Here is a 14,062-nt window from a genome sequence, read left to right on the forward strand (position 1 = left end):
ATCTTATCTCAATGTTTGCAAATGTGTTTTTATACTTATTGTGTTTGAATAGACTTTCATGGATGTGTTGGGCATTACTATTTGTTTAATGAGAATTTTAGATTTATCTCCATATCTGATTTCTCTACTGTTTCTTTTAAATAGCAAGGATATTTAAATCAGGTATGCATGAGAAGAATTTATTGTTAAAATGTTTTTCATGTGCTTTCTAATGTAGTTTTTATTCAAACAGGTTTCTTTTCAATATCTGTATATGGCTAAGAAACTAATATAACTGCAGTATAAAAATAATCTGACTAAAACATTGGGAAGAGACCAGTCTCCAGCTCAGCTTTATTTTCTCATTTAGTACATTGTCTAAACATTTGAAGGTATACTTTTCTAGGTTATTGTGATTGGATGGATTAAATAAATATCTTGAGTATTCCTAATGATCTTATTAATAATTTTAGTATCAGTTTCCTTTCTCTCTACTTATGTCTTTATGTGTCAATGTCAGTAATATATGAAGACAAGTCTTTTCTCCTCAGGTTCTCTTGTGCTCTTTACTGCTGTTTTTCCCCAAATGGATTGTTGCTAAATTTGAATAGATTTGTATGGCTAAGAAGGAATAGTGTTCTCTGCCTAAAACTATTTGACTAATACACTAGGGGCACAGAAAAGCATCCCCAGGTATGACAGAGTGAGAGAGAACATGCCCCACTGTGGTAGCCACACAGCCACAGGACACACACATAGCCTGGGCGTTAGAGAGGTCCAGTTTTTGAGCCTCTACCCTTACTGTTTTCCAAGAGTCACTGAGCCTCTTTGACTCTCCTTTTCTTTCTCTGTGGACCAGTGATCAAAATACAGGCCTCGAATGGATTTTGCATAGATTCAACATAACATGCTATGTCACTATTTATTAAGCAGAGAATCAAGGATCCTGAGTGGGAAAATACACAACTGATCTTTGAGCGGATTAGTGTCAGTTAAACGTTGGCTTCCCAGCCCCAAGCAAACCTCCCACTCAGTCAACTAACTCAGGCTACAGAAAAAAGACAACAAAGATGATGAAGATGAGGATGAAGATGACTACATCCAAGAGTTTCTTGTCAGGGCTGCGTTCTCAGGATCCTGGATGAGTCTGGGTGAGGGCCTCCTTTGGGATTGTGTGCTTGGCCTGGAGGGAAGTGAAGAGAAGGAGTTGGGAGATCAGCAGAGCCAGGAGCCCTGAGTTTCATCCCCAGGCCACCCAGTTTCGGCTCATTTGGCCTGAATTCCTCAGCCTCACCTTGGGCCAAGTGAGAACCTGTGTAGTCCCACTGGCTGTCATGAAGTTACCTAGTGTGGAGAAAGCATAGGTGATATCCATTAAAACTAAAGCAGACACAATCTAACTGCACAGTACCATTTCCCAACCTATGCAAAAGAAACATGCCACCACATTTATCACAATGTAGGCAATGGAATGAACCCTGTGGCACAGTGAGCACTGGGAAAAACTCCTGAAACCAAAATGTTTGTCAATAAAGGCACAGGTCCATGGATTTAGGAAAGTAAAACAACAAACAAAATGAAGCTAGCTAGGAAGGAAGGAAAGAAGGAAGGAAGGAAGGAAGGAAGGAAGGAAGGAAGGAAGGAAGGAAGGAAGGAAGGAAGGAAGAGCTCAGCTTATAAGTAATGAAAGGATAATGTTCAGGGTGATAATTAGTGAAATAAATGAGCAAAACAAATTACCTGCAAGTTGACATGATTCAATCTTGGTTCCTCCCAGCTCCCTCCTATCCCCATGCACCCCCAACACTCACTTCTGAAGCCACTGGAGATTCATCCCAGACTGAGTGGAGAAAGTCTGTACCACTTCCTGCTGCTTCTGGCAGAGGGTGGGCCAGGAACTGCAGGAGTGTGTGGGCACTGGGATAGAGAATGTGCTCTGGGTTTCCTTGGGGCTGGCGTCCCTCACAAACAGCTCATCATTCACGATGCACAGGCTGAAGGAAAAAAATGGGACCTTAGAAACTGGACAGATAGACAAACCCACACCCCAACAACGATCCTGCTCCCACTGCCACTCAGAAACCAGATTCTTTCCATACCCTTACTGGGCACGCCACTCAGGTTCCTTGGCCGGTACCTCTATTTTTCCTTCACCCTTTAGAGAGATTGTCTAACCAATTTCACTACATTTATAGGTTTATCCCCAAACCACGGACAATTTTACGTCCATATTTACCGAACACACCTGCCAAGGAGTGGACGGTCTAATCTCCATTTTCAGAGGAAGACACTGTGTCACAAAGAGATCATGTGACTTGACAAAGGTCACAAAGCTAGTGAGTGTGGGGATCAGGGAAAGAACCCATAATCTGATTTCAGAGCCAATGCTCTTAATCACTAGGAGACATGATTCCTTGGATGTACCTGATGGTTTTTCACAATATTGAGAACACCCCAAAGACTGTACCTCCCCATTCCCATACCCCTGAACTCATACTGAACTGGGTGTTACACCCACAACAAAGCACTCACCTGTAATTGCTGACAGGGGTAGCGATGAAGGTCCGGGTGAAGGCGCGAACAGAATCCTGAGACATTCCTTCCACTTCAGCAACACACAACAATACCCCCTTAGCATCCCACATGTTTACATACTCACACAGCATTCCCCAGTCAGGGTCTGAGTTGATATTCATGCTGAAGGGGACACTTGTTCTCTGGGGAGTCAAGGTGTTCTGGATGGGGAAGGCAATCTATTCCCTGTGACAGGGACTCTACCAGTGACAGAGACCCTATCAAGTGCATTTGATGCACTTTTCACAGCTGCTCAAGAGATAGGCATCATTAGCTCCATTAGCAAATGAGGAAACTTATAGGTTAAGAACCCAAGGTCACAGAGTAAGGATCTAGGATGAGAGCCGTCAAACTCCACAGACTGTGTCCCTAATGCCCAGACTATGTGGGGCAGACAGGCACAGACCTAGTTCAGACCGGGATGATTTGAGGGCAGAGTGGAGATGGGAGAACATAGCAGGAATAGGAAGGGGAGGGAAGGCACCAGAAAAGCTGGGAGAGTTCTGAGAGGGAGCCCAGCTAGCAGTGGGGAGAGCAGTGGGGGCATCTGGGGAGGAGGTTCTACACACACGCACCTTCCTTGAACACCCCATTGACGGAGAAGCAGATCATCATCTCCTGAAAGAGAAGAGCCCAGGTGCTAAGTCACCTAAACTTTCTACCCACCTGTGGCTTTCTGGGGTTGCCCAAGGGAGGAGACTGATGCTCACCGTCTGGAACCACATGTCCACCACGAAGAAGCTGAGGTCATGCTGAGTTTTGGGCAGCACACAGAGGGAGCGCACGATGTCACACTTTGTTTGCTTCAGCAGCTGAACACGCAGGGCTATGAAGAGAGGAGAAGGGAGCAAAGGTCAGGGGTTGCCACACCCGGGACCTTATAATTATCTCCTCACACCCCCTTTCCCTGTCCAGTATTCCCCATCACACACGCACAGGGGTCCTTAAGTTTCTTCAAATTCCTGCTCTCCTTGAAGTATTCACACAAGCTGCTTCTAGGAGAGAAAAGGGAGCAAGAGGTGGTGGTCTGGCCAGTGTGAGTGTTTCCAGGAGCTGCCCTGTGTCTGCTGGGGAGCCACAGGGCCCAGGAGCAGAGTCTGAGTTTTGCTACTCACAGGGCTGGGTCCTTGGGGTTGAAGGGAGTGGTCAGGGAGAAGCAGGCCTCATCGTGGTAGGCACTGAGGAGACCCTGACGGTCTCCAGAGTCGTAGATCAAGTAGTACCTGCGGGGGGATGGGGGTGGCAATGAGGATAGTCTATCTTTGTGGTCTAGACCCCAAATGAGATTTCAAGACCCAGTCAGCAGTCCTGAGCTTGAGTGACCTCACCCATCCTAGCCATCACCTTCCCCAGATTCCCAGGAGTACTTACTGCAGTAGGAATTGCAGGATTAGACTCTTCAGTGCATCAGATCCAAAGAAGCTTCCCTGAAATCACAATGGTCCTCAGGACCATGGCTGATACCCCTTCCTCACGCACCACCCAAAACCCTGCTTGATCCACCCTTCTCACCTTGCAGGTTGGTAACTTCTTGTGAGCTGCAATACCAATGCTGGTTGGTGAAGGCGACTCCTGGCTATCCTGGGAAAAGGAAAAGAGGAAGTGGGCAGTGTAGACCAGGAGCTGGTACTGGACAATCATGGAAAGGATGGGCCCCAGAGAGGGTGAGGGTCAGAGGCCAGGTGTAAAATGGCCCTTGAAATTACATGGGCAAGACTACATTTGGGATCATCGTCTTGAGGTCCCTGATGCCTGTGGAGAACGTGGTTGAAGGATATCTGGAGCCCTTGTCGGGTTCCCACGCGAATCCCACGGTCTAAGGGTCATGAAAATTGTAACTTCTGCAAGACCTAAATGGCTTCAGGGCAGGTTGTGGGAAGCATCCGTGCCAGTAGAGAAGTCAATGATCAAGGAATACACCTACCAGGCATAATAACTTGGGAAACAATTCCAGGATGGAGCTGCATAAATCCAGACAAAATAGAAAAGTTAGTGAGACTTTCTTTGCAAGTGTCCTTCGTCATAGGAGCAAGCACACTTACACCTGACTCACAGCCCAGTATGTCCCACCTACACCACAGTGTCCCAGCCTTCCGGGGCCCTTGGCACCTCCACTGTGGATTGACCTATAGGGAAAGCACACACTCTCTTCCCCTCCTCTCTGATTCCATTTCTCCACCCCACCCCCTCCTCCCTCTCTTTCCCCCTGGGCGGCTCCCACCTAGACTGCCCTGACTGCCTTCTCCAGTGCCACCAGAAGCAACATTTGGAGCTCAGGCTCCAGGGCTGAATTCCCCTCCCTGCCTCCCTTCTTTCCTTCAGATCCCTACCGAAGGCACCAGAGAGAAGAGGGAATGGGGTGGGCGCCCAGGACTCTGCTACCTCACTAGGGGTCCAGCATTCTGCAGCACTATGACCCCCCCACCACCACCACCAAGGGATAGCCCAGGATGCTGGGGCATGGGAGTGAGTGAGGCAAGAACCAGGAGGCAGGGAGGGAGAGGGAGGGAGATAAAGACAGACGAGGGGGAGAGGGTAGGAGGAGAAAGGCGAGAGAGACATAGGGGAACCAGAGACTAAGAGGAAGAGAAAGCAAAGCAAAGGGAAGGGAAAGAAGCTCTACCATGGTGGCAGGGGTCAGGAAGGAAGAGAGAAGGAGGAAATGGCCCCATGGCTGCAGCCTTTTCCTTCATCTGCCCTGGCTGGCCCTAGCACCCAAAGTAGGAATGGAAAACATGCAGGTGTTGGGCTGGGGGCCCATTGGATGCTGATTGAAACTTTGTCACCTGTGTGAGCTAAATCCAAGCTGGGCATGGGGAACAAGGCAACCATAGGGGCAGGAGACCTGTCCCAGAAGGAGTAGAGGGTCAAGCCCCAGGTCAGCACGGCTGAGGTTCTGTGGCCTCCTCTTATGATCCCTGCTTTCCCTCCTGATGGCCCCTGTGCACCTGTGCCTGTCTCAGTTGGTTCCTAGCCTGAGGGATTATACCAATGTCGGGATCCCCAGGGCTCCCCTGAAGGACCAGTCAGGTTGATGAGATGTGTGGAAGGAGGGGAGGGGGAAGTGCCTCTGAGAGGCCTGTCCTTCATTCTCCTCAAGCACTTCTGCCCTCTGCCTTCCATCCCTGCTTCAGGAAAGCCCTCGGCTCACTGGCAGTCACCCACTTCTGGCCCCCTGACTCAGGGAACCCTGGTGTCTCCCAGGGAGGGACCAGATCTTGGCTTTGGGCCAGAGGAACAGGACCTCAGGGAACAGCTCCCCAGGACCTCAGCCCTCAGCATGGGGCAGGAAAGCCATCGTGGCTGCCTGAGATTGGGCGGGTTGGGGGGGGGGGGCGGGCAATACATTTGGTTCAAGGAAAGGAGGCTCCCTCTCAAAACAAGGGAGGGAAACGCTGTCTCAGGAGGGAGTTGGAAGGCCTGTCTCAGCATGAGGCTCTGGGCTAGAGGGCCCTTCTCTGTCCAGGTCACAGCATGTGGTTCAAGGTGGTCATTCTGGTCCTAGTGAGGAAGGGGAGCCCTGCTTCATGGATCACACTTTGCAGAGGGCACGCTAGAGAAAACTGTGTGCAGATAGCCTGCAAACAGATCCCAGACCAGACAAACAGGTGAGCAGGTCAGAGGAAGGGAAGGAGACCTCTAAGCACAGGTGAGGGACAGAGGGAGGAGAGCATAGGGCCTCTGGTCCCCCCCCCCCCCCCGCAAAGGAACGGAGCTGCTGCCTCCTCCAAACAGGCACCATAAGGCATAGTTCAGAGTCCCATGGGGTGACATAGTGTACAACTGACCTTATGTTGGTTGATTTATCAGGAAAAGCGGTGCACAGGGAGCTTCTGTTGGCACTCATCTCTTCTGGCTGCAGGCTTTTGCTCTTGTCCAACTCCCCTGCGGACTTCACCTATAATTATGGGGAGGAAACACATGGAGCAGAGAAAGATGGCCAGGATGATCCTGCACCCGCAACCCTTCCCTTTTCCAACAAGTCCACTTCCTGACTCTTGTCACCACTCCATGAGCACTCCTGCCTTCCTTTCAAAGAGGGATCTGGGTACCACACCTCACCTCACTGTTCAAGGGCTTGATACTGGAGGCATTCTGCATAATGCTGGATGGGCCATCCCGCTGGTAAGGCTTCTTGTTGCTTGGGTTCAAGGGCAAAAGCTATGATGAGGAAAAAGTTAGAGTGAGGACCCCAACGGGGAATATCTGGGGCCAATGGGCCTCTTCTACCTAACCTCTCCCACTTCACCATCAGTCTCAGCACTGGGCCTGAGTCCTCACCTTGGAAATGTTCTTTCCATGGGTCTGCAGGGAGGCAGCCATGCTGTTTCTAGGATTCAGTACCATTGCAATATCATGGGTGATCAAGTCTCCGAGAAGCCCAGAGGAGGCAATCAGAAGGCTGAGGAGAAGCCCGGCTGGTACAGCTCTAGCTCCAACCCCTCCCCACGTTACCATCCCTATGTCTCCTTCCCAGGCAGACCCCTCTGCCCTCACATGCCCTAGAATTACTGCTGTGGGCATACCAGAGGCATAGGGGACTCTCTGGCTCTTAAGAGGTTGCTGGGAAACTACGTATCATTTGTTCATGGTCAGCTGCAGAGTTAGAGATGGGGTCAGTGGCTCTGAGTTTGAGGTGGAGATGGGGGCAATAGGTGTGGGAAGAAGATGTGGGTCTGGATGTGGATGCACAACTAGTCTTGAGTCTGCATTACCTTTGTCTGCTCCACCTTTTCTGACATCAGCTCCTTCTGCACAGAGTGGGGTGCGTCAGAGGGGTAGACAAAGACAGAGACCTGTAGGGAACACAAGAGGGGCTGGGTAAGTACCAGGAAACCTGAGCCTTGGGAACACGCAAGACCTTACCCCTCTCTTGCCCTCCTGCCCCCAACTAGCTACAGTCATGCCCTTGGCACGCACCGTTTCATTATTCTCATCCCAGATCTTCCCGTTGACACTCTTCAATGCAAAGGCAATGCTGGCATTCTCAACAAAGAACTGGGCCTGCATTTTCTCATAGTGAAACTATAGGGAGAATGGCAAGAGAAAGAGAATATGAGACCCAAGACACTGCTCATCTGCCCTGTTTCTTCTCATCTGCCTCACTGTCTTCTCTTACTTCAACTGGGGTGAAGGGGACACTGCATTGTCCCTGAATCAGATTCAGCAGCCACGTCTCTTCATATTTGATGCCGAATGGAATCTAGGAGGCAGAGATGGGAGAAGAGATTGACACAATGGAGTCCAAGGTTAAGAGAAGGTTAGGGAAGACCATTGTCTTTGTTTCATACATTTTTTTGGGGGGGGCTTTAAAACTTTAAAATAATTTCTTCTGATAGGACATTATCCATTATTGCAAACGTTTGTACCAGACATGGATTTCCTTTCCATTCAAACGCTTTTCTTCAAATAATCAACTTAAGATGTTTAACATGTACTTCCTTTTATAAAGTTCCAAGTGATCCTAGCTCAGGGCAGGGTGCCTTAGCCTGCCTCTCCAAAGGGGACACCAGAGACTCAACCTCCTCCCACATTCAGCTAGAGCTAAACTGAGCCTTCCGGTGTGGAGTTGCTCCATCTCCCTGGCTGTAGTCTCCTCTGCTCTTAGACAACCTACCGGATTCTCCCTGTAGTCAGTCTGTTCCCTTTATATTGCTTCTCTGAGTCTGCCCTTACTTGATCTAGGATGTTAACTCCTGTTAATAAAAAGACTGCTTACCCACTCCTCTGCCCCAGAAAAGTACCCAGCATCTCTACATGAGTCCAACACAATTCCCTCTGTTCACCTTCTTCTGCATATTAGGCCCCTTTTGCCAAGACACTCACTATGATCTTGAACCAGCTCCCCGAGGTCTCATCCTGCCTCTCCCCCTTCATTTTTCTCTCTGGAGGCTTTTGCTCTCCCTCCATGTTAGCTTGGACTTGGTCTTGTTTCTGAAAATTGCCTCTCCAATGACACGGTGGAATGGCATAGGGAGTGCTGTGGGCAAGTGGAAAGAAGAAAGTAGTCTACATGTGCTCAGAAAGACTTCTATTACACATTTTCCAACTGATCCCAGGGTACAATAAAGTTTGCTCAATCATTATCCTGATTCTATCATTCTTCACTCTTCCAGGTTGGAGAAGAGACTGATGTATTCAACTACAAGGCTATATATTCCACTGGCTGGTACATTTCAGCTATGCTGACTGGTCACTTACTATCTTACTCGGGTGCTCATGTGAGTGCCATTTGTTGCTGGATCTCCATCTTGCTGCTGGTGGGGTGAAGGACAAATGCCAGAACTGACTTGTTCAGACCAGTTGTTATATCTCCTTCGGTAAATACTCCAGCATCTTGCTCTTCTTTGCAAGGAGTTACCTACGTTATTATGCCCTGAAATTGAGAACAACACGTCAATGGTCCCAAATGCCACAAAAGGTTCTGGGGAGATACCATGGCTAATGAAGAAATATCACTGACTTTTATCATCCAAAAACAAAATAGGGCACAGTGCCAAAAAGGTTGAAAAACTTCACTGTGGTTCCCTTTCCTGGGAGGATGAGACGTGGGGAGCGTTTGCAGCCACGAAGAAATCGAGCACAGAGGAAAGGGGTTGGGCCTAGGGTTTCATCTGTGATGTTAGCCCCCTGCTCTGCCCTTTTCAGGCTAGGTGACCTGGGACAAGTTGCCTAGCACCTCTAATTCACAGTTCCCTCCTCTGCCTTGGGGGATAACAAAATCCACCCTGAAAGTTTGGTGTTATGGTTCAAGGGTCAAGGGTGAGTTCCCACCTGAAGAAAGAATTAGAGAAGTGAAAGTTAGATTTAATGAAAATATCCAGAATAGCCTGGAGAGACATCATATGGATAATACCAGAAGAGAGAGGAGAGAATTAAATGAGATGTAGTGGGCATATCTAACACATGCTTCATTTGAGTCCAAGAATGAAGGAGAGGGAAATGTGGAGAAGTGGCATTTGAAGAGATCTTGCTTGAGAACCTTCCCAAAGTAACGGGATAATCAAGTCAGTATAACAATACTAAGAGGAGACAAAGTATGCTTTAAGGAAAAACATTCCTAAAGGAAAGATGTACATTTCACAATGATGTTAATGTAGCAAAACTGGGAAAATTTGTGACCAGAAGACTCAGACTAAAAGAAATATTAAAGGTTCTCCTTCAGGCAGAAGAAATATGATCCCACGTGGAGGCACAGAGATGCAGGAAAGAAAGACTAATGAATGGCATTTGTGAGTATGTAGGCAAGTCTAAATGAGTATCGACTATATAGCACCATGAGGCTAATTTCTTCTAGGGGTTTAAATATACATAGAATTAAAATTCATGGCAATACCTTGGGAGGGTGTGAGTGGAATCAAAGTGTTTCAACGTTCCTTCACTGTCTGAATGAAGAGCTTTAAAGAAGTAATTTACATCAGACCGTGAAAAGGCAAAAAAGTACATTATGGTATTAAGGGTAAATACTATGAGAATGTTTAACTGTCCGGCCAAATAAGGTAACAATTTAATACTAATATAGGGGTGCCTGGGTGGCTTAGTTGGTTAAGTGGTCCAATTTTTTTTAAAGATTTTATTATTTATTCATGAGAGAGAGAGAGACAGAGACAGAGACAGAGAGACAGACAGAGAGAAAGAGGAGGGGTGAGGGGAGGGGCAGAGTGAGAAGGAAAGGGAGATCATCTCGAGCAGAGTCCACGCTGAGCATGGAACCCAAGGCGGGGCTCTCTCTCAAAACCCTGATATCATGACCCCAAGATCAAGATGTGAGCTGCAACCAAGAGTCGTGGCTTAACTGACTGAGCCACCCAGGTGCCCCAAGGGTGCGACTCTTGATTTTGGCTCAGGTCATGATCTCAGAGAGAGCCATTCTCTCTCTCTCTCCCTCTCCCCTGCCCCTCCCCACCTCTCTTTCCCTCTAAAAAAATACTAAATAATTTCAAGGAAAGGAGAGGAAAAGGGCCTTACAACAGGCAGAAATAAATGTGCAGTTAACACGCTGTATAGAAATCAAGTTATACCTATATTTACATTAAAAGTTTCAGACTGGATATTCCAAATAGAAAACCAGATATTATGAACCTAGAAAAAAAATTCCATCAAATGCTCCTTAAAAGAGACACATGCAAAGTTTAATTGTCTAGAAAATTTGAAAATAAAACTAAAACAAGGCAAAATGTGTACCATTTACACACTAACGTACTGCAAGCTGGTGTAACCATATTACTAAAGGGAAAGGTATTAATTCAAGGGGGGAAAGCATTGCTAGAGAAAAGAGGGATGTTTCATTATTATAAAAGTTTCAATGTAAAAAGAAGCCATTAGTACAAAATTCTAAATTTGTGTGCATGTCTTAACACAGAGCCAAAACGTGCAAAGCAAGTGATCACAGTAAAAGGAGAAATGGATAAATTCACCATTACAGTGGGAAACATTAGCACACCTCCTTGAGTGACCTATAAAATGGCAGACATAAATTCCACTAGGTGGAGATTTTAAAATGAGAATTAAGTAAACTAACAAATTCACTTAATTGGCGTGGAACAGGGCACATAACCACTACACGTGGGACATTCCAGAAGAGGTCATATGCTGGGTTATAAAACAAACCTCAAGAAACTTCTATGGGGGTAATACAGTCTACCCTGAATAGTTTATGTAAGAGTCAAGGGTAATGGTGGGTGCTCTGCCTGTCCCCAGCCTCTAGCAGGCATCCAGAGAATGTTAATTTATACCAACACCCCCTCCCATTTGCCTCCTACCCTGCCAACCTAGGAGACCCTCCCCACTCTCCAAACTCTGGACCTGTGAAGACCACATAAATCAGGTCTATCCCCTCAACCAGTGAAGAAAATTCACCTCAGCCATGACCACTTCCATAGGAGGGGAAGTTTTCCATGTGGAATGGAACCAGGATGGGAACGTCAGGGCCCACTTAGCCCATTTCAAGAGAGTGGAGAATAGTCAGCTTGGGCCACTCCACCCTTCCTCTAAAAGGGGGTTGGCTGGGTGTCCTGTGGGGTGATGTGGTTTGGGAAGGGGCCCAGAACCCCTCATACCCTCTGGGGATCTGAGACCAAGGCCTCATGCTGACCAACTCACCCATGGTGTGGACTGAAGGCAGTGATCCGTCACCAATGTCCTCCCGGTTTGCTTGTGAAGAGAGTCTGTGGGGTCTGGAGCTGGAGGTTTGGAGATCAACGACGGCTGCTGAGGAAGGGGAGGGGAGGTCCCGAACCCCTTTGTCAGCGCCACACAAGCAAGATGGAGTCCTTACGGGAAGTCCCTTCCTCAAAGGCATGGAGAAGACAGCCTCAGGCGCCCGAGGCGACTTTATTTCTTATAATTACTGTCCCCTGAGTTTGCTACCAGCCTACCAGGGAACTGTTTCCAACTGAATCTGCCCTGCAGAAAAGGCCAACTAGAGTCAGGAGGGGTGGGACCGGACCCAGGTACTTATAGCTACAAACACAGGGGACTCTGTATGCCAGACTCTGTATCCACTGCAATACATCTTGTTCCCTCATTCTGTGAACCCAGAGAACTCTGAGTGCCAGCTGTAGGCCAGACTCTGGACTTGTTACATTGCATCTGCTCTGTCATGTATTCCTTAACAAGGGGACTCTGATATCACAGTCACCAGCTTTTCGAGGTTTCTTGAGGTTTAATGAGGTGCCAGAGCTTGTTTGGGGTCATTCAGATGCTACTTGGAGAAACAGAAACTGCAACTGAGCTCCACAGAATGGCGGTGACATGTCCATGCATACGTAGCCTAGCTAAATTCTTGCTTCAATATTGGGATTTTTTTTTTTAAAGTTAGAGCAAAATAACAGAATATTCTGAAAATAATTACATGGCTGGCATCGTCTCCACCTCATTCCAGAGAGATAATAGCAAGCAAACACACACGCGCGCGCGCACACACACACACACACACACACACACACACCAGCCAAAAGCAAAACACACACACATAGCAGACCTGGAAACTATAAAGGACATAGCAAACAGAGTTTGGTGGGTCACTGTAATGAGAGTAGAATTAAACAAATCGTGCCTTTTCCTTTACAACAACAACAAAAAAATACAGTCAGTGTAGTGGTCAGAGCCAGAAGTGTAGCTCTGAAAGTCTCCGACCAGAGGGCTTTGCAAGGCAGAAAGAAGGAGGGAGGCGCTTGGGCTCCGGTGCATTAGCCAGAACTTTCTGGAATTTTCCACTCCCTTTGGAATGTTCTACTCTGTCCACAATCCCTTTCTGGATCTCCATGCCCTGAGAGAGAAAATTCAGTCCCTGGGAGAGGTGAAGAAAACTCTGCACAGGAGAGCGTGAACATTTGGGGTAAGGGAAGGGTAAGACAGAAACACACACATATACAGATAAACTGTCAAATCAAAAGCTGAAGTTTGTATTTGTTTATTAAGCAGTATCATGGGAACATTTTCATAACATGGTAAATACATGTGAACTTTTCTTGTGAATTGGTTATTAGATATTTTCAAGTGTTCCCCTCAACAAATTTGCCTAATTGCAAAATGCTAAACATTAAAAATGTATACTTAAAAAATGAAATCATTCTGCACCTTCCATCTATATGATCCCCTCACTCCAACTCACAGGTATCCAAGATATCCAACGTAAATAGATTGGTGCACATTTTCCAGAGGTGTTTCTGTTTAGGTAGTGTGTACACCTACCTTAAAATATTTGTGTACTTACGTGGCTACAGATACATACTTTTAAAAATTTGCAATCACATAAATAATTTTCTGCAAATAGATTTTTTCACTTACTTATTACAACGTCTCCAGATTGCCATTTCTTCAGTTGATGCAGTGTGGCATCTTTCCAGACGTTTACTGGAGAAGCATTTTGCTTTTTACGTAAATTATTTGTTATCATTTGTCCCTTTCTCCACTGATAAACAAAAGTCCTTCATTTTCTAGCCCACTAGCACAAATTCTGTAATATTGTTTGCAAATATTCATTCCTACCTTTTCAAGCTTTTAACTTTTTTTCTTTTGGTAGTACAGACATTGCTTTAGCTTTCATGGTAAGGATACAGTCAACAAAACTCAAAGACAACCTACAGAATGGGAGAAGATATTTGCAAGTGACATATCAGATAAAGGGCTAGTTTCCAAGATCTATAAAGAACTTATTCAACTCAACACCAAAGAAACAAACAATCCAATCATGAAATGGGCAAAAGACATGAACAGAAATCTCACAGAGGAAGACATAGACATGGCCAACATGCATATGAGAAAATGCTCTGCATCACTTGCCATCAGGGAAATACAAATCAAAACCACAATGAGATACCACCTCACACCAGTGAGAATGGGGAAAATTAACAAGGCAGGAAACAACAAATGTTGGAGAGGATGCGGAGAAAAGGGAACCCTCATACACTGTTGGTGGGAATGTGAACTGGTGCAGCCACTCTGGAAAACTGTGTGGAGGTTCCTCAAACAGTTAAAAATATACCTGCCCTACGACCCAGCAATT

The 14,062-nt window shown here is 46.8% G+C and overlaps 1 protein-coding gene across 3 annotated transcripts; it reads right to left on the minus strand.

Moving 5' to 3' along the window:
• Positions 1-882: 882 nt before the first annotated feature.
• LOC112649422 (nuclear RNA export factor 3-like) lies at positions 883-13,385 on the minus strand. Of its 3 annotated transcripts, none has more exons than XR_003129574.3 (19): positions 13,345-13,385; positions 11,656-11,735; positions 8,755-8,929; positions 8,380-8,533; positions 7,673-7,756; positions 7,474-7,578; positions 7,269-7,349; positions 6,616-6,714; positions 6,342-6,451; positions 4,478-4,514; positions 4,066-4,134; positions 3,925-3,980; positions 3,669-3,776; positions 3,490-3,548; positions 3,264-3,379; positions 3,129-3,171; positions 2,512-2,584; positions 1,274-1,973; positions 883-1,162 (listed from the first exon to the last, which is right to left on the minus strand). XR_003129574.3 is itself a non-coding variant. In XM_025431717.3 (19 exons), exons 1-18 carry the CDS (start codon positions 11,852-11,854, stop codon positions 1,320-1,322), a joined length of 1,755 nt encoding a protein of 584 aa, XP_025287502.1. In that variant the 5' UTR covers positions 11,855-12,066; the 3' UTR covers positions 883-1,162; positions 1,274-1,319. The 3 variants fall into 3 exon arrangements, 1 of the variants encoding a protein (XP_025287502.1); XR_003129575.3 differs by lacking the exon at positions 13,345-13,385 and adding an exon at positions 11,831-12,066; XM_025431717.3 differs by lacking the exon at positions 13,345-13,385 and having other exon boundaries at positions 1,274-1,323; positions 1,791-1,973; positions 11,656-12,066.
• Positions 13,386-14,062: the final 677 nt, after the last annotated feature.

The sequence above is a fragment of the Canis lupus genome, chromosome X (assembly GCF_003254725.2).
Source record: "Canis lupus dingo isolate Sandy chromosome X, ASM325472v2, whole genome shotgun sequence".
Classification (NCBI taxonomy): Eukaryota; Metazoa; Chordata; class Mammalia; order Carnivora; family Canidae; genus Canis; species Canis lupus.